The sequence below is a fragment of the Falco punctatus genome, assembly GCF_963210335.1.
Source record: "Falco punctatus genome assembly, chromosome: 5".
In the NCBI taxonomy this organism is placed as follows: domain Eukaryota; kingdom Metazoa; phylum Chordata; class Aves; order Falconiformes; family Falconidae; genus Falco; species Falco punctatus.
In genome coordinates, this window is record NC_137584.1 from 91,445,678 (window position 1) to 91,468,439 (window position 22,762).

General features: G+C 43.9%; 1 protein-coding gene across 1 annotated transcript in view; it reads right to left on the reverse strand.

Moving 5' to 3' along the window:
- The window catches only part of MRPS5 (mitochondrial ribosomal protein S5), a 62,111-nt gene extending 40,764 nt beyond the window's left edge, over window positions 1–21,347 (reverse strand). Inside the window, exons 1-2 of the mRNA XM_080388373.1 lie at window positions 21,130–21,347; window positions 12,011–12,148 (exon numbers count right to left, since the gene is read on the reverse strand). Of these exons, the coding sequence (XP_080244499.1) occupies window positions 12,011–12,148; window positions 21,130–21,187 (196 nt within the window). The 5' untranslated portion in view covers window positions 21,188–21,347. The remainder of the gene's footprint in view (window positions 1–12,010; window positions 12,149–21,129) is intronic.
- Between the last annotated feature and the right edge of the window lie 1,415 nt (window positions 21,348–22,762).

Below are 22,762 nucleotides of genomic sequence, written 5' to 3' on the forward strand. Positions count from 1 at the left end.
CCCCAAACAGAAATGAGAATCACTGTACTGCTTTTCACATTTCAGAAATGGTCCGCAATGAAGACAGTGCGGTAAGTATGCAGTCTTGTAGTGATTTGTGGTCTTACGTTTATTTTGCCTTTGTAAAATGTAACACTGCATACATTCCTTCAGAGCTAAAATAGACCCAGTTATAAAAGCGACCAGACATTTCCAGTCAGTTACCAAAAAGCACATAGCTACTAATTGAAAAAACTACTAGAAAATATGTCATATATAAGATTTTATTTTATGGCCTAGAAAAAGATCCACTATTGAATTTTGCTGAAAGCATGCTTTATGCAAGCTGATCACTAACAACCACTAATAACAAATTTGTACGACAACACTCCATTTTGCTTAATCTACCTAAAAAATGTTTGTAATATTTTGAAAAGGATTTGATTTTGTGTCTTTTTATACTGTCCCTGAATTTCAGGAACCAGGTAGCCCTAGTGCTTGCTTCAGAGGAAGATGGATATTAGACCACATCTCAGTGACTCGCAACTATTACCAAAAAGACTTGCTGTAAACCACATCAAAAAACAGTATCCTAGATCCTGATAAACTGAGATTAAAAGCAGATTTCTTTGCATTCTGCAAGTTGAACTCCCAGCTTGCTTAGAATACAAACTACACAAAGACAAATAGCATTAAGTTGGAAAACTGAAAGGAGTAAAAGGAGAAGAATCAACTTTGTAAAACAGCTAAGTAGGCTCACTTCTTCCACATCAAAAAATTTAAGGAAAAATTGGTTTTATGACAAATAGTCATGGGGCAGCACAGAAGCAGAGACCCAAAGACAGTAATATTAATGATATAACTAAAAGACTAATGAACATGTTATAATAAACATGCTTCTTTCAATGTACTGCCACCCACTAATGCAGTTACAATCCTGAATATTACCTTAAGGAACGTAGTTCTTTTTGGTCACTAACGTTCTTTTCCAGGTTTCAGCCTGGAGTATGTACTATTATTAGCAGATTAATCCTAAAAAGGTATGGTATTTCACCCCTTTCCTTCTCCAGGCACCCATGGTTTTGCCACCATCTCCAAAGAAAAACAGGACGGCGAAAAAATATTTCACACACAAAACCAGAAAGAGCATGTGCAAAGGGAATGTGCTGCTTACATATTCTATTACAAATGGCATGACAAATTACAGTCTAGACTCAGCCGTTTAATGACTGCAAGGACACATTTTTTCTTGAAGGCAGGTCAAGGGCTCAAAAATCAAGTCCTCTAGGAACTAAGCCTCACAAACCTCACTACACTGCAGTGCAGAGGGCATTTCCCTGACCTTGTCTTCTCTGACAAACACATACTTACTCATCTACAGAAAAGAGAATGCACTCTTGTCAGATCATTTACATGGGCTCAAAAGCGGCCAGAAAAACTCATAAAAGAGAAAGCTATCCAGAGTTATAAACCGAAAAAACTCCATGTCACAAATCACTGAAGGTTGTGAAGTTTTTCTATGGAAGCATCCCTACATGTTCATCCAATTCTTACTTTCTTCCAATAGCATCAGCTGCTGTTGGAGGCAGGATACTCACTTAGCAGGACATTTGGTAATATAAGGCAAGGTTTTCTCACATTCTAGAGTCAATTTTTAACTAATTCCTCTAAGACGCTACTGTAAGGTATAGTTTTCCTACTGAGTATCTGTTGGTTTTGAAAGACATTTCTGAAAAAACAGTATGGATGCAGTAAGTTCTTGGCAAACACGCATTTCTATCACCTCACCACAAGCAGAAGCACTGAGGACTGACTGAGAATAGGCCAAGCACTAAACAGGTATGAAAAGCAAATGACGGGCCTGCCCTCAGAGATGGTCGCTAGGTACAGCTGAAATAGGATCAGCACAGGGAGAACAGTATGTCGCTTCTGTTTGTACAACTTTGCCTCTTAGATTCCAGTTGTAGAACAAGACATCACCGTATAAGTTATAAAAAACAAACCCATAGCTACTCCGGTTCTCTGATACGGCTGTACTTTTCAAAGTCTACTGTATGGCTAACATTTTAAGGATGCGCATCTCTGGTAAGAACTATGCAACTGTATATTAGGCAGTGAAAAGTCTGTTCATGTCCCAGACAGCTTATAAACAAATTCTTCACTACCGAGAATTGCATTTCAGTATTTGCTCTGTACAGGCAAAGCCTTGAGAGTGAGGTCGTCCTGTCAGTGTTCATGAACAATTATTTAGAACATCCTTCTAAAGCAGAATGTGTTGAGAGTTCAGAAAGATGAAGTTAATCTTTGTCACACTTTGATTATATAGCTAGCATCTAATACTGATATTAAGGTGAACACAGTTATCCACTCAGTGTTAAATTACACAAGTTCTCTGTGACAACTACACTGCCAATAAATTGCTATCCCGTCAAATAAGAATTTTTAACATGGGCACAGACATGATGAAACTAAATTATTAAGCAATCTCATTACTGAGGTACAGGCAGAAGTGGATTATTCCGATTAAATTGGGTTGCATGATCTCTACAAAAAAAGACAACCACAACCCTGTCTCATCAGAGCCAACTAGAACAGTCTGCAGGAGTTCTGAACGTTAGGCTTTCCTCGTAAGAAGACAGATTTCTTCAGAAGCCTGCAAAGCCCAATAGCAGTTTTGTTTTGCTTTTTTTAAAAACTCTTGATGGGGTTTTAAAAGCATTGGCTTTTAACCTGTTGTTCTGTTATTTTTGATAATTCTGATAATAAATAACAAAATTTTAGCATTCTTTTACCAATTTAACCAAAAATAATTAACAAGGCTCCAAAGCCAGAGAACTATGGCCAGATGTTTCCTCCATTTGTAAAACAGAAGAGCAACGAGTAAGATGCTGTTCCGAAATCTTACCGAAATGCTTACAGTTTTGGTAAAGCTGCACATACAGTAACATCACAGCCACTTTTTGGTAGAACTGGTTGATGCATAAACCTGCTGGTTCCGGTGACATATACCATTAAACAAATCCTCAGTCACATGCCAGGGTGCTGCATCACTGTAAAATTGAAAGTGTTGTACTTTGTTTAAGCTGCATTTGCTGGTGATCTCAGAAAATTAATCACACTAACACAATCCTTGTAAGTCAAGCACGTTTCCATTATGGGAAATAATTACAATTTACAATTAAATTTTTTTTAGGAACCAGTGTTTAAATCATGTCAATCTACAAAACCTCCCAGTAAGGTGCCTCTATGTATTAAGTTTGGCATTTTGGGTTCCACTCACAATTTCCGTGCTAAACAAGGGGTGTTTTAAAATAACTTCATGGCTACTACACCATCACCAGATAGCCAGAATCCATTACTGAAGAGCCAGATAAATATGCCAATTCAGGAAAAAAGTTATTCAGACAAATTAGTGAATACAAATTACTCTGCACACCGAGCTTGTTGCCAAGTGGCCATCAGAACTCTTCACCCTGAAAGCAATGCCTCTTTTCTTCTGACAGGTTGTGGGCAGCATTTCAGCTGGGTGTCTCTTGTAAAAATTCTGTAACGGTACATTCAACATGTAGTTGTTCACAGTATTTCAACAGTGAAAGTGGCACTAGACATTAAGGTGGCGCAGCAAGTGCACTGTTCAGCATATTAAAGGAACCTCACCATGGTGAGGATGTACTTCAGAGACAGCACAGGCCCCAGTGCTGCAGCACCTGAAGGAGAACGATGTTCCCTACCTGCGCACAGTGCACTGTCGTGGTGGGAAGTTCCTCATCTGGACTTCTGAAGCACTTTTTCTCCTGCTAGGTTCAGTAGTCTTGAGAACAGTAGGTACCTCTCTCTAATTCCTGAGATTCTCATCTTAAGCTTTAACTAGATATAAAGACAGCGTGAAAAATTCACAATTTGCAGTCTTAAGCATGTACATGGTTTATCTTCCATTAGTTTTCCTCTCTCCTTGTAGAACTATAGCTTCCTGAAGCTTCAATTTTGATCATAAAATTAGCCAAAACCCCCCAGACTATTTCTGATTGCCTACAGTTTTATGAAGAAATGAGGCAGCATATGGACAGCATTAAACATAAAGAACAAGCTAGACAAAGGCACTGAAATAATGTATAAAATTATTCAAAGAATTACCTGAGAACAAAGAAAAAAGCCCCAAAAAACATGACTCCCAAAACACCCAATCCACTCCCCTCACTAGAGCTAAATTCACTAAATTTGAAAATGTATTATTGCTTCTACTCTAGCGTCACCTTGTACATTTTAGTGATGTTCCACTCCCCACCTTGAATACTGTACAAGGAGTGAAATAAACCAGAATCAGAGATTCACAGAAAAATTTACATAAGGGACTTCAGGAGGTCTTTGATCTAATCCTGCACGCAAAGCAGAGCCAGCCTCAAAGCCAAATTCAACTTCCAAGATTGAGGATGGACAGACTTGCTCAGCCATCCTTTGAATAGCTCTAGTAATAGAAATGCCACAATCTCTCTGGACCCCTCCCCTGGCCCAGCGTTAGTTTTTCATCGTGAGGGTGGTCTTTTTCCTACTGTGTAACCAGAATTCCCCTTGATCCAACTTGTGTTCCCTGCCCTTTGCTGTTAGCCTATACCTCTCAGAGCAGTGTGCCTTGGTCTTCTTTAGAAACATCAAATAATTTAGGTTTGAAGTGACCACAGGATTTCACTGACTCCAGCTCTACCTAGCTCAAGCACGGCCACTTCCAGCTGGCTCAGAAGCACCTCATGATAGAAAAACTAAGACATCAATTAGCTAAATAAATCTTATTTATGCACCTGAAGAAGCAAATTGATTTACATCTACGATGAGGTTGCCAAGAGACCATTTGCACAAAAAAAAAAAACTAGCCTAGAATTCCTGTAACAGAACTGGGAAGAGAATAATATTTTCTGAGCCACCCCATGTAAGAAGAAAAAAATTCCTTTCCATGTTAGGAAAGCAAAGAATAAAAACCAATGCCTTCACTCTCAAAATTTCTGAGCCAAGGTGAGAAAAATAGCCTAAACCCAGGTCCATAATAAAAACTTCAATACTTCCAGTGGCAACATATGCTAGAACAGCATTTCAGTCCCAAATTCTGGGTCCCCTATTGAGGCATCTATTCCCTAATAAGGCCAGTAAGCTACACATATAAACTGCAGCTTACAGAACAAAACCGCAGCAGAAAATCCATTTAAGCTGAAAATTGATAGCAACAGTTAAAAGGCTATTTTCATGTAAATTAGGCCTACAGAGGCAAACATCACAATGAAGTAGAAACAAAAAAACCCAAGAACCATTATAAGTTAGAAACTTCAGATTTTTAATGAACTCTATCCATCAATAAGACTGGAAGTACAAGAGCAACAAAAGCAGCTTTCTTTTTTTACTCCTTTGCAAGCACATTACGAAATGGTATATTTCAAATAACTGAGCATAAAGGTTTTTTTAATCTATCAGTCAACAACAAATGATCAGGTCATTAAGGGACCCCAAGTTAGAAACAGATTAAGAGAAACCTTTGGTTTTGATACAAACTAACAGTTAGAATTCTTAATTCATATTAATACTAAATCTATTTTGATTTAAAAGAATCTTCCTTAAAGGAGTCAAGGCCATCCACTAATATGAATTTGCCAGCTGTATTAAAAATACACACAAAATAACGACTGTGGAATGACCTGTAAACAGCGTTTGTATTTAGCTATCCCACAGCCAGCATGGCTGGATTAACGTGTCATATTTTACACACACTACGTGACCAGATCATTTTCACATTTTAAGTCGGTACAAGAGAAATCTGAACTTCAAGTCAATTATAGCCTATTTCATGTGACTGCTCAATATGGGATGGAAAGAACAAACTGCTAGGGGCGATAGCTGCCAGCATAACGGGCACTAGATTCAGCAACTGCCAGGAAGAGTTTGCGAGGGGAGTGATGTAGATGCAGCTGACACAGAACAGGAGAGGGAAGGCAAAGGAAGTGACGGTGATGGTTACATCCAAAGGAAAAGATCCCTTGGCTTAATTCAGTAGTTAAGATGCTTATCTGGTATCTGGACACTCAAATGCTACTTGACTTGAAGGACTTCAGGCTTGGTCTCCCATTTTCTGCAAGAATGTGTGTTTCTTTTTTCACAAATTCCATTTCAAAACCCCACCTTGCAAAAAACACCTTTCTGTTTCCAGCCACCTTCCCAACTGTACTGAAAAGATTCCTACCTAGGACAGAGACTGGCACAGAGCAGGCTACATGAACTACTCTATCTAGGATTTGGCAATGGACTGCAATTTAAATCACTTAGGTCAGGAAAAGGAGTGCTCAACTGTATTTTTACATCTGAGCCTTACAACGTCTTACCTTTTCGCAGTCTTACAAAATGTGCCTAACAACAATATCCATAACTACAAAGCATTTAAGATAAAGGTGACAGGCAAAAGTGTATGCAGAGCAGCTGTCTTCAGAGCAAAACCTGCAACTCATTTCAGTGGCTGAACATGAATCAAATGCGAAGCAAATTATTCAGACGGCACTTTCAATTACAGACATTAACTTTTATATAATTACACGGAACACCTACTTCGAAAACAACAGAAATGAACCGTCCAGAACAAAGACAGTCTTCCTTTATATCCCTTTAGAATCTTCAACTGAACATGCATACAGTTCAAAAACTGTCAACTCAGCCCATACCATCAATTATTCCTGACAAGCTATGTTTCTAATACAGTATTTTCCTGTTAGTTTTAAAAGTGGAAGTCTTTAATTTTAAGACTTGCTTAGCCTGTTTAAAGGCACATATGTAAACTATTTAACTCCTTTAACAGGTTGAATCCTTTCCACCACAATTCAAAAGGGAATATTGTGCAGATGATAATACAAGTAGGCTTATTTATGAGAGAAAAACAAACAATGGCATACTAACATTGGATGGATTACTTATAACATGCAAGCTTCTAAAGCAGTTTTGTGAAAACCAGTGTTCACTCCAAATGAGAACCCGTCCTTGCTACTGCCTTCCTCTCGGGACTGAGCCGTCTGCCGCAGTGTGCCATCACCGCTTCCTGACTCCCTGTCTTAAGCCCAGTCCACAAGCAGAAAAGCATGGATCCATAAGAAATGAGATCCAAGTGCTGGACTGCTCTCAAGTTCCTTAACTGACCTTGCTCAAAACATTGTTTTCTTCAACTGCAGAAGACACCCCTCACAGTCTAAATGGAAGCGTACGATGCATATCTGATACTGAGTTCTGCTGAAAGAGAAGAAAAACTTCCCCCCACCATGTCATGCCTCAAATAACAGGGCAGCATTAGCAAAATACATGTTCCTCTATGCAACTCTGCCTCAACTGTCTTCAGCTGTCATCTTCTGGGGATATCGCTTGTTAGCTCTACAGGGCCTTCACACAAACCCAGGAAGTAGTGAAGGATATAAAGCATTCAGTCTGGGCAGCCCACTACCGAGCCACTCAGAACTAATTCGGACAGCAGGTGGTACCTGACTGCAGAACTGCAAGAATCTGGACATTGAAAATGTCTGAGAAAGACAAGGGCTACTGCAAGACCGTACAGAGGAACGTGAGGCCATGTACGAGATTAGCACCATGGGACACACATACGTGGTTTTATAGAAACTTCACAGACTAAAAATTAGAACTGCGCATATTTGAAATGTTTCCACTGAAAACTTAAGCTCACTTCTACTTCACACTGCTAGCTGGATTTCCACAATAGTGAAACAGGGGGAAGAAAAAATCACGTACTAACAAACTTCCTGGCTTCTGTTTGGTTTTGCAGATACAAGACTGAAGCTCCAGCAGCTACCTGCTTATTCACAGAAGTTTAATATTAATCTTTTAAAAAATGTGAAAGTTCTTATTATGTGGATCGCAGGATAGAACATCTTTAGATATCTGCAAATCTGGTGGCAGCAAAAGATGTCTATAATCTGTTACTGCCATAGCACAGCACAGAAACAAATCTATTGCATTATGATATTACAACAAAACCTCTGGAGCTGGAAAACATTATTCTGAAAGATGCATTCATACTACACAGGCACAGCAAATAACTCCGCTTAACTGCAAACCTTGAGGACACTTTCACAGTGCACTTTGCACATTGCAGTTTGCAATTTTACATTTTTAAAACTACCAATTTATCACAGTGTCAGCAGGAAGTTGCAGACATGGGATTTTCAGGTTAGTCACAATTCAGATCCTGAATAAATCCAGTTACAAATCCAGCCATTAACAGACTAAAAACTTGCTAGCTTAAACAAAGAACCCAAAACTGATGTAAAGTATCCTGCGAAACATCTGAGAAATTGTATTTTTTTCCTTTATAACATCTTATTAAAAACCCAAGATCTTAACTTAGTTAACAGATGCTGTTGTAAATGCTACTACCTTTTAAAGGTTGCTTTGATTATTAAAGCTTTCATTTGCAAATTTTTTTTTAAATAATAAGTATTACAAAGCTGGCCTTAGTGCCAGCAAATGGATACGGAGAACAGAGATTTCAGCAAGGTCTGCAAACTGAACGTCATTGGCCTGGTTCATTTCCTCACGACAAATGAAAGCCAGAGGCCAAGTACCTTCACAAAAGTTATATCACATAGTAACAAATCAAAATCCAGTAAAATAGCTCCCCCTTGCCCCCCCCCCTTAAGTACAATTACCTGTAAGGCATTTAATATTCACTCTCCTTTTTCTGACTAAAAACAATTAACCAGCTATTCTTCAACACACAGGTACTCCCCTTGTAAAAGGAAACAGAAAAAAAAAAAAAAAGAAATCGAAGAAAAAGGCAGCTGTATATTTGGAACTCTTTATACCCTTAATGCTGAAACATCAAAACTCTTAATCTGATCCTACTGACAATGACAAGTGGTAACTCAGTAATTATTTATCCAGATGTTCATACTGAAAGAAAAAATTCTTTAAAAATTGAAAACCAAAATTTTTTTTTCACTCTGATCCTCAGAGTTAGGCACAGCAGAAGAAATAAACAATTTAATCCAAAGAAAACTCACATAGGACTACAAAAATGTAATATAAAATGTTATCAAGGAGCAGGCTTTCAGGAACTGATGTTTCCAAGAAAGAACACAGACACAGAAATTTATACTAAGCACAAAGGCTTCCAATATGCAAAGCCTCCAGAGACAAAATGTGTTACTCTGAGTATGATTTTAAATTAGTGGTCTAAATGATTCCCCCTTGATTGTCACAATCTAGGTCTATAGCCTCTGAAAAATCATCATCTTCCTTATTCTGTACTCTAACCTAAGAGGAAACATCACCTAGCAACAGAGAAATTACATTCTTTTCATTTGTTCCCAAGGGTAACTAATGGAATTAATACTGTGAGTAGGAAAGCACAATTTCTATATAGTCCCAGTATCGAATAAAAGTTCTTTATTCTCACATGCACCCAGATACAAAACAGATACTGAGAAAATTATGCTAGCTGGTTTGGATGATTGGGGTGAAAGATAACTCCTATGGCTGAAAGTCAGCCAAACCGTTTCAGTATTCATGACCCATCTGTGTTCCTCTGCTGCCTTCAGGAATGACAGCCCATATATTCCACCCCAATTCTGTGGCTATTAAACGTAAAGGGTCTATATCTCACATCTTCCTCACCTACAGGTCAGACAGATACATACTTCTTCCATTAAACATACAGCACTTTTCATCAACGCTTCTCAATGACTGAAGCTTAGGCACCTAAGTCCGGACCGGTGGGATTCCCCGTCTGTGTGCCAGCATGTAGGAGCACGGATGTGCACGAGCGGCAGAGAAAACAGCCCTGCCCTAACGCTCGGACACCAGCTGGACTGGAACAGGCACAAGACAGACATTATCTGCAAAGACCAGGTCTAATGCAACGCACTGGAAAAAGAGGCAAGACTTTTCAGGGGAAGTTATGTATTTTTTAAACATGATCTGAAAAACCTCAGGCCCTTCCACATCTCTAATTAAGCATGTGAAATTAAGTAAAATGGAAACTGAACTGCTTCCCATAGTGGGGAGGGTGGAACGGGAAAAAGGGGGGAGGCACAGAAGCTAAGCCTGTAATAACAAGATAATTTAAAATTATTTCATTATGAACTCACTGAAATATGTTATTGGACAGGAATAAAACCCTGTGTATGTTTTTTGTGTCAGAGCTGCAGGAGGCAGCTATCTGGATAAGGAACACAGACTGCCTAGGGTAATTGCAGTTCCTCCTCCTTAAATTCCTTCCTTCTATTTAAATGGGTTAAACTGTTTTTAATAGCTAAGTTGAAGGTACAGATGACCCTACTAACAAGAGTGCGTTACTATTTTAAAAACCAGAATAGAAGTTAAACCTTCAATAATGAGATAGAAAAATATTGTCACCCTTCTCCGTCACAAAGGACTGTTATTTGTTTGACATTTCACTTGAAAATAGTTTCACATGAAACTATCATATCTGCATTTTTAGTGTTACCACTTTTGAAGCAACTATGCTGTTAGAGGATATGAGCGATTTATACTGTTAATACCTACTTCATTTGAATTTTGAAGGTTTTATTTTTGAATTCTGTATGAGAAACTGTTCTTAGAACAGCTGTTCTTTGAAATATAAAACTCTCAGTCGTCCAAATCTGATGGCTGCTGTCTCTGCTGAATACATGAAGGAGGTACACTTAAATTCTTCCAAGTAAGCCAATAGTTTTAGGTAGTTTGCCTAAATAGAACTTGTCTGAAATTTTATTAAGTCAGATAATGAGGATACCATCACAACAAACACCTTCAAGACAATCACCGAACAAACATTTTTAATTAAGTCATCTAACAAGGCAGCTGGCAAAATTCCTGGTAAAACAGAGCTCATCTAGACTTTGAAAATATGAACATAAGCATAATTAAGGAAATAATCTATCCTACAAATAGTAATCAAATTGCAATCACTTACAGTGCTGTATCTTAAATTTAAGTTAAACAAAATAAGAACAGTGCTTAGCTTCTCACATATTCTTATCTTGTGACTGCTTGGGTGCTTATGAAAAAAGTTCTAAATGATTTTTTCCTGCAGTTGGCATCCTTAGCAAACCTCTACCGTTCAAAGCCTCTGGTTCACAGTGCAGACTTTTGCAGGTGTTCCGAGACCTCTCTGCCTTCAGTCATTTGAAATCAGTCATCAGTCAAAATTTATTGGGTAAGACAAACAGCCAGCCAGCATATCTTTTTAAATCCCATTTGTTTAGCAAATGTAAAGAAAACAAATACAGTATTCTGCCACTGAGCAGCTGAGAAGAATAAGAAGAGATCACGAGTTCTGAAAGCCTGATTTTGCAGAGCTCTTATATTCTGCGGATTATAAACAAAGAACTTTCACTCTCAGACTGCTGTGGTTATCTCCTCCACAGATTATGTTCTTACTATTCCTTCTCTTCCCCTACGGGATAGGATAAGGAACGACAAAACAGGTGGAATGGTCCCTCAGCTGTCTCAGTTCCCAGTCCCAATCGTGAATTTAAACAGCCATCACTTCTCAATTATGTTAAGCATGAGTGTAATTCCTTTTGGGACTGGAGGAAAATACTGCAGCTGGCCAGGTATTTAGCAGGACATTATCAGCAGTTTTTGTTTAACACATTATTGCGTTTTAGTAATTTCATTTTTGAGACAGCACAGCTTAAACAGTGTGTCTTGCCTATGGCTCAAAAATAATGCAGAAAAACGCATGATTCATATTCTCAACAAAGCACTAGGAAACAGAGGGGACGGTGTTTCCCCTTCCACACGATGACGTATATTAGATGGATTCACTGTGACATGAAGCAAACCCTTACTTGCTATGAAAAGATAATAAACTTACCTTTTCACACACTCGTCAACAGCTGTAGCTGCCACTAAAATCTTAGGAGATAATACAACTAGAGTAGATACAAAAATTTACCACACATACATTTTCATTACTATTTCTCCAAAGCAAAATTTTCTCTTCTTCTTCTGTTTATTACAGATAATAATTTTAATCCAACTCGAGACTTACACGTATTGAAGAAACTGCTTTGTCTGCGTTGCTCCACTGTCACAGTCCAGGGGGCAGAGATGGAACACCGGGTCTGGAAAGCCCATGCCAGGCTAGAATATGAACAGTAACTCCCTTTCACTGGCACTGAAGCAAACCCTGAGAATAAAGACAGAAAGGTGTTTCTATGTAGGACATTTTCTCCTTTGAAACAGCATTTCCTGCAAATATACACATCAGAAGAAAACCCAGTAATATTTACTCGTACAGTTTAGTTTACAAAGGGAATCAGACTTGAACCTTTTGTCTTGAAAAGCAGAGCAAGTTGCAGAAGGTGGGGGGAAATACTGCAACAGAAAATCCCACAAAAAAGACAATGACTAGAAGGCTTCTAAGAGACTTCTATTGCTGATAGAGTGAGAACGCACTCTTCAAAACTAGAAATATTGTCCTAGCAACAAAACGTGTAGTAATGCTCCTGGACACAATCAAAAGTGATAGATAAATAAACACATCATAAAATATGGTATGTGCTATGAAAACATAATCTGAAATCAGCCCAATAATCCTGATCAGTATCTTCATTAATGATCTGGACAGCGGGGCAGAGTGTACCCTCAGCAAGTTTGCTGATGATACAAAACTGGGAGGAGTTTTGTGTCATCTGGGACACCACCTCCCAGTTTTGTGTGAAACTGGGAGACCACCAGAGGGTCGTGTGCTGCCATCAGAGGGACCTGGACAGGCTGGAGAGAAATGGGCTGATGGGAACCTCATCAAGTTCAACAAGGGCAGGTGCAAAGTCCTGCACTCACAGAGGAACGGCACGCACCAATACATCCTGGGGGCTGAACATGGTCCTGGGCAACCTACTCTGGCTGACACTGCTCTGAGCAGGGAAGGTGAACTAGATGATCTCCAGAGGCTTCCAACCTCAACTCTTCTGTGATTCTGCAAATTCGTGAACCTGACTTACTCTGGCATCCTGAAAGGAGAACGTACCTCCAGAAGTACCTTCCCCATGGCCCTCCAGATTTGATTATTACAAAGCTAGCCAATTACACATGCTCTTATCACCTCCAGAACAGATCACCAGGCAGCTCAGCTAATGTAGGAAGGTTGCTCTTTATTAGCCGAAGGGACCATGCCTGAGAAACAACACATTCATTTGGAAAACAAAACATAAGAGTATTAGACAGCTCACTTCATTACCAAATACATTTGCAATGCTATTTGCTTTTGGTTGGTTGTTTTACTCCCACTTTAATTGGAAAAAAAAAAAAAAGTTTCATGCTCTAAATACCATCTCCTTCTGAAATTATGATGGAAATCTGAAAAATGTCTATGAAGAGGCAATAAAGTCAGGACAAAATGACAGCAAGAAGAATCAAAAGACAGTGGAATCAGATGAATAGCTGCTGAAGAAATAAAATTCTGACAGAACGGCTGGGGCACAGAAGAGGAAAAAGTCAAATGTCAGAAAAAGCAGCAGCCAAATGAACACTGGTGTGACAGAAAAAGGTCAGACAACCTTCAACTGATCTCAAGAAGTCTGGTGATGCAGTTATTTTAAAATAAGTACTGCAACATCTGACCATTACAATTCATAACAGAAGCTGTTAAAGCCCAGGGTGAGATGCTGGCTTCACTGAAACCAGTGCCAAATCTCCTATTTTCTTTAAGGATTCAGACTGTTTTAAAGTGAGAGCAATTTATACTTTTAAGACCTGCAGCAGGAGAATACCAGTTCTGAGCTGGCCATCAAAATAGTGTCTAGGAAAGCCCAGGGGCTGTGATGGCTGTATTCTGGACGCTGGGAGGTGAGACTATTTTGGTCTCTGAACTGCAGCAGGAGAAAAGAGAGAGGAGGAAGATATGGCAAAAAAAAACCACCCCAAACTGACATGATTCACACAGTTCAAAACACTGAGTGCTGCTATTTCAGAAAGTATATCCACACACTTCTGTACGCATACTGCTACCAAAGGAATAGACACTTTGAAAGGATAGCAAAGAACAAAAATATTTATGGAATGTAAACAGTTCGAAATTCACATCTCAATAAACAGCATTCTGACATGTAACTATGAACACTTGATGCATCATAACCTCTAAACATCTGTGATGGGATTTTTATTTAAAATCTAAAATGTTTCTTACAATAAGCTATTCAAAACTGAATCGTTTGTAAAAGTAAGACAGGTCATGAATGCTGGACTGATGTCTTGTCGTCAGCAAAATACACATCAACAAAGGAAAAGAAAAAAAATGCGCTTACTGTATTTAAATCATGCACTGCGCTAACATAAAATTAACTCCTCAGTGATACTTCCCTGCTATAAACATTGCAATTAAAACCTCGCACTGACTTTCAAGTGTTGTCTTTCACTGGCTAGGTACAAAATTTTCTACAAATATAAATATACATATATTCAGCACTAAAAGTTCGCTTAACAAACCCACTACAAAACCATTTCATTCTTCTCACAAGGTGAAACAGAAGAATCCAAGACAGCTAGAAAAGCGAACCCAATGGATTAACAGTCTTATGTCTGCGAACTTTAAATCCCTAACAGTTTTCTTTCTAACTCTCATCCTAGTTCATATACAAGTACGCTACTGTACCCATTCCTTTATTTCCTAACCTTTATTTTAGCTACATACTGCATATTTAACATGGTACCTTCAGGAGATTTATGCACGGGGTGCAGCATCTGTCACCATGCACAATGCCAAAAATTGGCATGCGTTGCCATTTGCTTGCTACACCACCTAACAACATTGTGAAAGACAGCAAGCGTGCTGAACATCCACGTACTTACTCCACTAGTGAATGCAGTGTTCAGCAAGCTGAGCACTAATATTTTTTTTTTAACAACTGGCAACAATATAATAATCCCCTCTACTCCTGTAATTATTTTCCACAGGAGTAAATACAGAAAACTGTTCTTCCTCAGTTCCATACCTGAGAGAAACAGTGCATGAAGTTGGTTTCAGCAGTGAGAACTGTATTGTAAAAACACTTTTAAAAAAGCCATCAAGATGCTTATTGTGCAGTTATAATTAGAACTTTGAAAAAATTGCCCAAGCATTGTTCCAGACTACACATGGGAGGCTCCAGGCTGAAATAATCATGACATTCTCTGAAGAGACCATACAAAAACCCAAAGATGTTCTGATTAAATTCCAAATTGCAGTTCTGAAGATATCAAGCACTGTTAATTTAGCCTCTAATGGGCAATGAAGTTTCAGGAGATTTTTTGCCTGTTTTTTCTGCTTAACATTTTGCTTGCTACTTTTTATTCAAATGAAACTGTTATGCACAGAAATAACACAATCATACAAACGATCGCAACAGGGAAGACGCTTCAGAATCATTACTATTTTTTTTTTTCATATCGTCTCAAGAAAGGCCCAAGTGCACAAGTAGTAATGAAATCTTTGCAGCGATACAAACTACTTTTTAAAAACCCCTCCAGCTACCTTGGAAAAATTTGGATGCGAAGAAGTTAATTTCTCAAGCTAAACCTCATGCATTTAAAATCACAGCACATGGAAAGGGTCGCGGTCTGCTTGGGGCTAAGCATGGAACACCAAAGTAATCAAATCAGAGAGTTAGAGGTCACACCTGAAAAGACACAGATTATTTTAATAAACACTTTAGAAGCAGTTGCAACCTTTTAATGTGCCTGGTCTACTTGAAAGAAACGTGTTGGGTTTTTTAGGATATACTCTGTGACTAAACAGTGAGAATGTTTCCCTCTGCCAAGGAAACACCACTGGCCTACTTGCAGTTTCGCTATAGAATGGGCAACACTTCATTATAGATTGCCCTGAGGAAGAAAAGAGACTAGAAATTCATTAACTGCTTAGAGGCAAGGCAACTGTGGAGCCAAGGACTTTTCACAGGACTGTAGAAGCTAGAAAAAGCTAGAGAACTTTATTTTGCCATTGAAAGTGAAGGAGAAAGAAGGGACATCCTCTGTTGAAAGTAAAAAACATGCCCAGATCCAGGTTTTCTAATACCGAACTTGAATATACTTTTACTAATTTAATGTGGCCTTTCTTCCCACCTCAGTCACCAGCTTTCCCTGGAAAACACACGGGCATTAATGTAGTTCATTACGACTTTCGCCTAGAACTTAAGCACGTACAAGCTATCTAGGCTGTATAAAGGATTCTGAGACAGATTCGCTAATATCTGTTAGCAGGGTGCACAGCTGATGGCATACAGTGCCTCTTTACAATGGAAAAAAATTTGGAGGAAAAGTGAAAACAAAAGGAGGCAGAAAGATACAATGTGTGTCTCAAGGCAGTCTCCAGTGCTGAACATGATTCCCTCACATAAGAACTTCCCATAGCATGTATATACTTTTCATTAGGACTCTTCACTGGATAGATGCAGGCTGGTTGGCTGTTAAGCGCTATGACGGCATGTCGTGGCATCCCCTAATGAATCCAAAACCTACAACCCAGAGGACAGGAAAGGGAATGAGAACTATTTCCTGCTGCTGCTGGTTGCTACTACCAAATACTACTGGGATTCACAGCTGCAATGTCATGAAGGACAACAGCAAGAGAACAATGGGAGAATACTGCCCCAATTGCTCTGCAGCCGTGCTGACACTTTGGGGGAACGGGGACAGAGCTGACGAAAGGCAGGCAGCGGAGCTGGACATGGAGGGCTCTGAGCAATACAAAAGGCTAAGGTACCCATGGCACTGCAGGAACTACACCTATACAACCTTAGGTTTGTTTCAAAACCTCAGGAGTATTCACTGCTTAAAAACACTGTATAATGAAAATAATTTTCTCTTATGAGAAGCGTGCAGATCAAAAAAACCCCAGTTATATCAAAATTAACTAAATAATTCAGAAAACGCCACTCAGCAGAAGTTTTCAGTTATACAGTATTGTTTCTCATATATCAAAACACAATTTCCCCACTTTTCTAACCACAGTCTTTGAAGGACAGATCCAAAGCCAACTCTGATCCTTAGTGGAAAAACCGTTCTGCCTTCCTCCTAAGCCTCTACTGGGAAAGATAATACATCTGAGTTTTGAAAGTGACTGGAGAGTACTAAAAAATAGAAAGAAATGGCTACAGAAAAAATAGAGAAGTGTTGAAAACAAACTTGGATTCCTAACAACTAAGAATATCCAGGAAGACATAAGAGGAGAAAGGTAAAGAATGGGAAGAAAACACATTTTAATTAAAAAGCAAACCACCTCACTCCATGATCTTAAGGCATACATGGCCCGAGTTACTCTGATGGGATAAGAAATAACTGACAGGTTTCCAAAGGTACAGCTGGCCTGCACCAAACCCTGTAACGATGAGCAAGAACTGCATGTCTAACGTGCATTTATGATCTGAAGTACATGTGAAGAAAGAAATATGGAAACTGCTAAGTAGTGACAACAGCAGCCTTGTCCACTGGTGGCAATGCCAGTGTAAAGCAAGTTATTTCATAAAGTATTTATCACATCTGTACTGGAGAAGGTTAACGCGGGCAAGAGCAACTAGGCTGACACTACCTAGCAAAATACAGGCTTTAAAAAAAAAAAAAAAACCACATTTGTTTAGGAAGTCCCATTAGCATTGTTCAGATATAAAACTGAATTAATATGTAGCTCTTGTAGGACCTGGAGTGATTAAAGAGGCAAGGAAATGTATGCAGCTGTATCGTGTTCTGATCCACACACATACAGAGGGGCTCCTGCTCCTATATGTGTTGTTCTTGAGTTAATCACTTGCCATTTAATACTGTGACACAGGAACCACTGAGTCTCACAGACAGAGCTGAACACAGCAAACAGCAAAGCACATTTTCCTCCACTGGAATTAATACGACGGGGGAAAATCAGTGCAAGGGCTTACGATACACAAATATGCACACATATGACAACGACCAGGCGTCCCTGAAGCACAAACAAACCCACTTTCCCTCCACCCCCCAGCAGCCCTGCTGGTGTAACCCCAGAGCAGGCAGGTGGCAAGGGGTTGCTCTTGGGACACAGCAAACCCACCTGCTGCGCTTGTGTGTCACCATATGCAACACACACACACAGACCTACCTGTCCTGCTTACATGTGCACACATGCATGCAGCAGACAGACAGACCCACCTTCTGCGCTTACCTGTGCACACACGGATGCAAACCACACACGACAGACCCAGCTTCTGCGCTCACCTGTGTACACACGTAGGGCGCGCACACACACACGTATGGCGCGCACACACACGTATGGCGCGCGCACACACACGTATGGCGCGCACACACACACGTATGGCGCGCACACACACGTATGGCGCGCACACACACGTATGGCGCGCGCACACACACGTATGGCGCGCGCACACACACGTATGGCGCGCGCACACACACGTATGGCGCGCGCACACACACGTATGGCGCGCACACACACGTATGGCGCACACACACGTATGGCACGCACACACACACGTATGGCGGGCACACACACGTATGGCGCGCACACACACGTATGGCGCGCACACACACACGTATGGCGCGCACACACACACACGTATGGCGCGCACACACACGTATGGCGCGCACACACACACGTATGGCGCGCACACACGTATGGCGCGCACACACACGTATGGCGCGCACACACACACGTATGGCGCGCACACACAAACATATGGCGCGCACACACACACGTATGGCGCGCACACACACACGTATGGCACACACACACACGTATGGCGCACACACACACGTATGGCGCACACACACACGTATGGCGCGCGCACACACACGTATGGCGCGCGCACACACACGTATGGCGCGCGCACACACACGTATGGCGCGCGCACACACACGTATGGCGCGAGCACACACGTATGGCGCGCGCACACACGTATGGCGCGCGCACACCCGTATGGCGCGCGCACACCCGTATGGCGCGCGCACACACGTATGGCGCGCGCACACACACGTATGGCGCGCGCACACACACGTATGGCGCGCACACACACGTATGGCGCGCGCACACACACGTATGGCGCGCACACACACGTATGGCGCACACACACGTATGGCACGCACACACACGTATGGCGCGCACACACACGTATGGCGCGCACACACACGTATGGCGCACACACACGTATGGCACGCACACACACGTATGGCACGCACACACACACGTATGGCGGGCACACACACGTATGGCGCGCACACACACGTATGGCGCGCACACACCCGTATGGCGCGCACACACACGTATGGCGCGCGCACACACACGTATGGCGCGCGCACACACACGTATGGCGCGCACACACACGTATGGCGCGCGCACACACACGTATGGCGCGCACACACACGTATGGCGCACACACACGTATGGCACGCACACACACGTATGGCGCGCACACACACGTATGGCGCGCACACACACGTATGGCGCACACACACGTATGGCACGCACACACACGTATGGCACGCACACACACACGTATGGCGGGCACACACACGTATGGCGCGCACACACACGTATGGCGCGCACACACACACACGTATGGCGCGCACACACAAACGTATGGCGCGCACACACAAACGTATGGCGCGCACACACACACGTATGGCGCGCACACACGTATGGCGCGCACACACACGTATGGCGCGCACACACACACGTATGGCGCGCACACACAAACGTATGGCGCGCACACACACACCTATGGCGCGCACACACACACGTATGGCGCACACACACACGTATGGCGCACACACACACGTATGGTGCACACACACACGTATGGCGCACACACACACGTATGGCGCACACACACACGTATGGCGCGCGCACACACACGTATGGCGCGCGCACACACACGTATGGCGCGCGCACACCCGTATGGCGCGCGCACACCCGTATGGCGCGCGCACACCCGTATGGCGCGCGCACACCCGTATGGCGCGCGCACACACACGTATGGCGCGCGCACACACACGTATGGCGCGCGCACACACACGTATGGCGCGCGCACACACACGTATGGCGCGCACACACACGTATGGCGCGCGCACACACACGTATGGCGCGCACACACACGTATGGCGCACACACACGTATGGCACGCACACACACGTATGGCGCGCACACACACGTATGGCGCGCACACACACGTATGGCGCACACACACGTATGGCACGCACACACACGTATGGCACGCACACACACACGTATGGCGGGCACACACACGTATGGCGCGCACACACACGTATGGCGCGCACACACACACACGTATGGCGCGCACACACAAACGTATGGCGCGCACACACAAACGTATGGCGCGCACACACACACGTATGGCGCGCACACACGTATGGCGCGCACACACACGTATGGCGCGCACACACACACGTATGGCGCGCACACACAAACGTATGGCGCGCACACACACACCTATGGCGCGCACACACACACGTATGGCGCACACACACACGTATGGCGCACACACACACGTATGGCGCACACACACACGTATGGCGCACACACACACGTATGGCGCACACACACACGTATGGCGCGCGCACACACACGTATGGCGCGCGCACACACACGTATGGCGCGCGCACACCCGTATGGCGCGCGCACACCCGTATGGCGCGCGCACACCCGTATGGCGCGCGCACACCCGTATGGCGCGCGCACACACCCGTATGGCGCGCGCACACACACGTATGGCGCGCACACACACACGTATGGCGCGCGCACACACGTATGGCGCGCGCACACACGTATGGCGCGCGCACACACACGTATGGCGCGCACACACACGTATGGCGCGCGCACACACACGTATGGCGCGCGCACACACGTATGGCGCGCGCACACACGTATGGCGCACACACGTATGGCGCACACACACGTATGGCACACACACACGTATGGCACACACACACGTATGGCACACACACACGTATGGCACACACACACGGCACACCCGCACTGAGGGACACCCCAGAGTGCGGGGCACCGCTCGGGGCCGTGCCTCCCGTAGCGACTGCCCGGACCAGGCCACTGCCACGGGAGACAGGCCCGCCAGCCAGCACGGCCTCCCCCCGCCGAGGAGGCGCCCGCGGTACCACACGCTCCCCCATCACCTCGCCACGCCGCTCGGAAGGCGCCATAGGCGCACGCCCGGCCGATGGCCGCCGCCATACCGGCCGCGTCCCCCGCTGCCCGCCACCGTACTTAGCCGCCCGGCGCACCGCCTGAGGAGAAAGCGAAGGCAGCGAGCGGGCGACTGAGAGGAAAACTGGAGCGGGGCGGCGAAAAACACCGGCTGACGCTCAGCTGGAGCCTTACGGGAACGCTCGGCTGCCCCAGCCCCTTCCCGCCGGAGCTGCGCGACTACGGGTCCATCAGGCAGGCGGCGGGACAGCCCCGCCGCAGAGGCCGCCGCAGGACCCCAGCCGGGGGCGGCCCTTGCCGTGCGGCCCGGCCCGCCGCGGCCTGGCCGGCAGCCGTGGGGGTGAGCTGTACGAGCAGCTGGGGGCTCAGCGGAGCGGCGCGCTGGGGCCGGGGCCTGGAGCCCCTGCGGCTTTCCCAGGCATTGGGTCGCTTTCGCGGGGGCCCCGCGCCCCTCGCCCACACCCGCGGGTGCTCCTAGCGATGGGCCCCGGGCTGGGCATTGCCTCCTGCCCGGCAGCCCCGCCGTGCGGGCCGGGGGCCCGGCGTGCCTGCCGCCCCAGCAGTGCTGCGGGCCGGTTGCTCCAGAGGCGGGTGGGCTCCGGCAGAAGCCGCTCCCTGCGCAGCGAGCTTTGCCTGTAGCTGGGCAGGCTCCCCTGTGCCTGGCAGTAACGCTGCCAGCTTGCAGCGTGCCCCAGCTCTCCCTCCCCGAACTGCGGCAGCTCGAGCGCCCAGAGCTGCTGCGGAGCCCGGACCCGCTGGCAGGGAGTGCAGCCGGGGAGCCGCAGCTCGGCGCGGTGCCCACCTGCGCCCTTGGGTGCGAGCCCCGCGGGTGGGAGCATCTCCCCTCCCGCACAGTGCCTGGCGCTGTGCCTGTGGGGCAGTTACAGCAGGAACGAAAAGGCAGCATGCTAGGGGATGAATTCTTGCTTTTTCAGAGCGGTTTTTGAGGCAAGGAAGATTTTGCTGGAAGTGATTCACCGCAGCTTCCCCCCCCCCCCCCCCCCCTTTTCTTCTTCCTGTGCAGCAAAGCCAGTGGAGTTGCTGACTGCCCTCTTCTGCAACACAGGCGTTTTCGTGTGCTGCATTAGCGTTGTTCCTCCTGATGTACGAGTCCAGTATTAAAGACTACAGTAATAGCAAATAGCTTAATTTGCATTAGCAGAAGCGCACAACCTGCAGTGTTTTCAGGATTTGTCATACGTTCAACATGTAACACAATGATTGCTTTGTACCTTATGGAACAAAAATACACCCAAGAAGCTGTAGAGAAGAATTTCCTATAGTGTGCTGACAGACCAGCTGCTGGCAGAAAATCGATGCAAGACATAATCTTTTAAACAGGGTTTTTATCTTATCTTCAGGCACTTTAAAAATGCCCATTCTCACAGCATTAAGATACCACATATTTCAGGATGTAACCCTGACAGTGTCACTAAGGATAAAACCAATTAGTCTCTCATAAATTCCTGCAGATATGTTCACTGTGGTATTTATTTCCAGTTCTTTCTTTTGGAAGTAATTGTGTCACGTAGAAAATTAAAGTTTTTTTTTTTTTTTTTTTTTTTTTATGCATTGGGTGATCTGATGGAAATGCCACTTTCT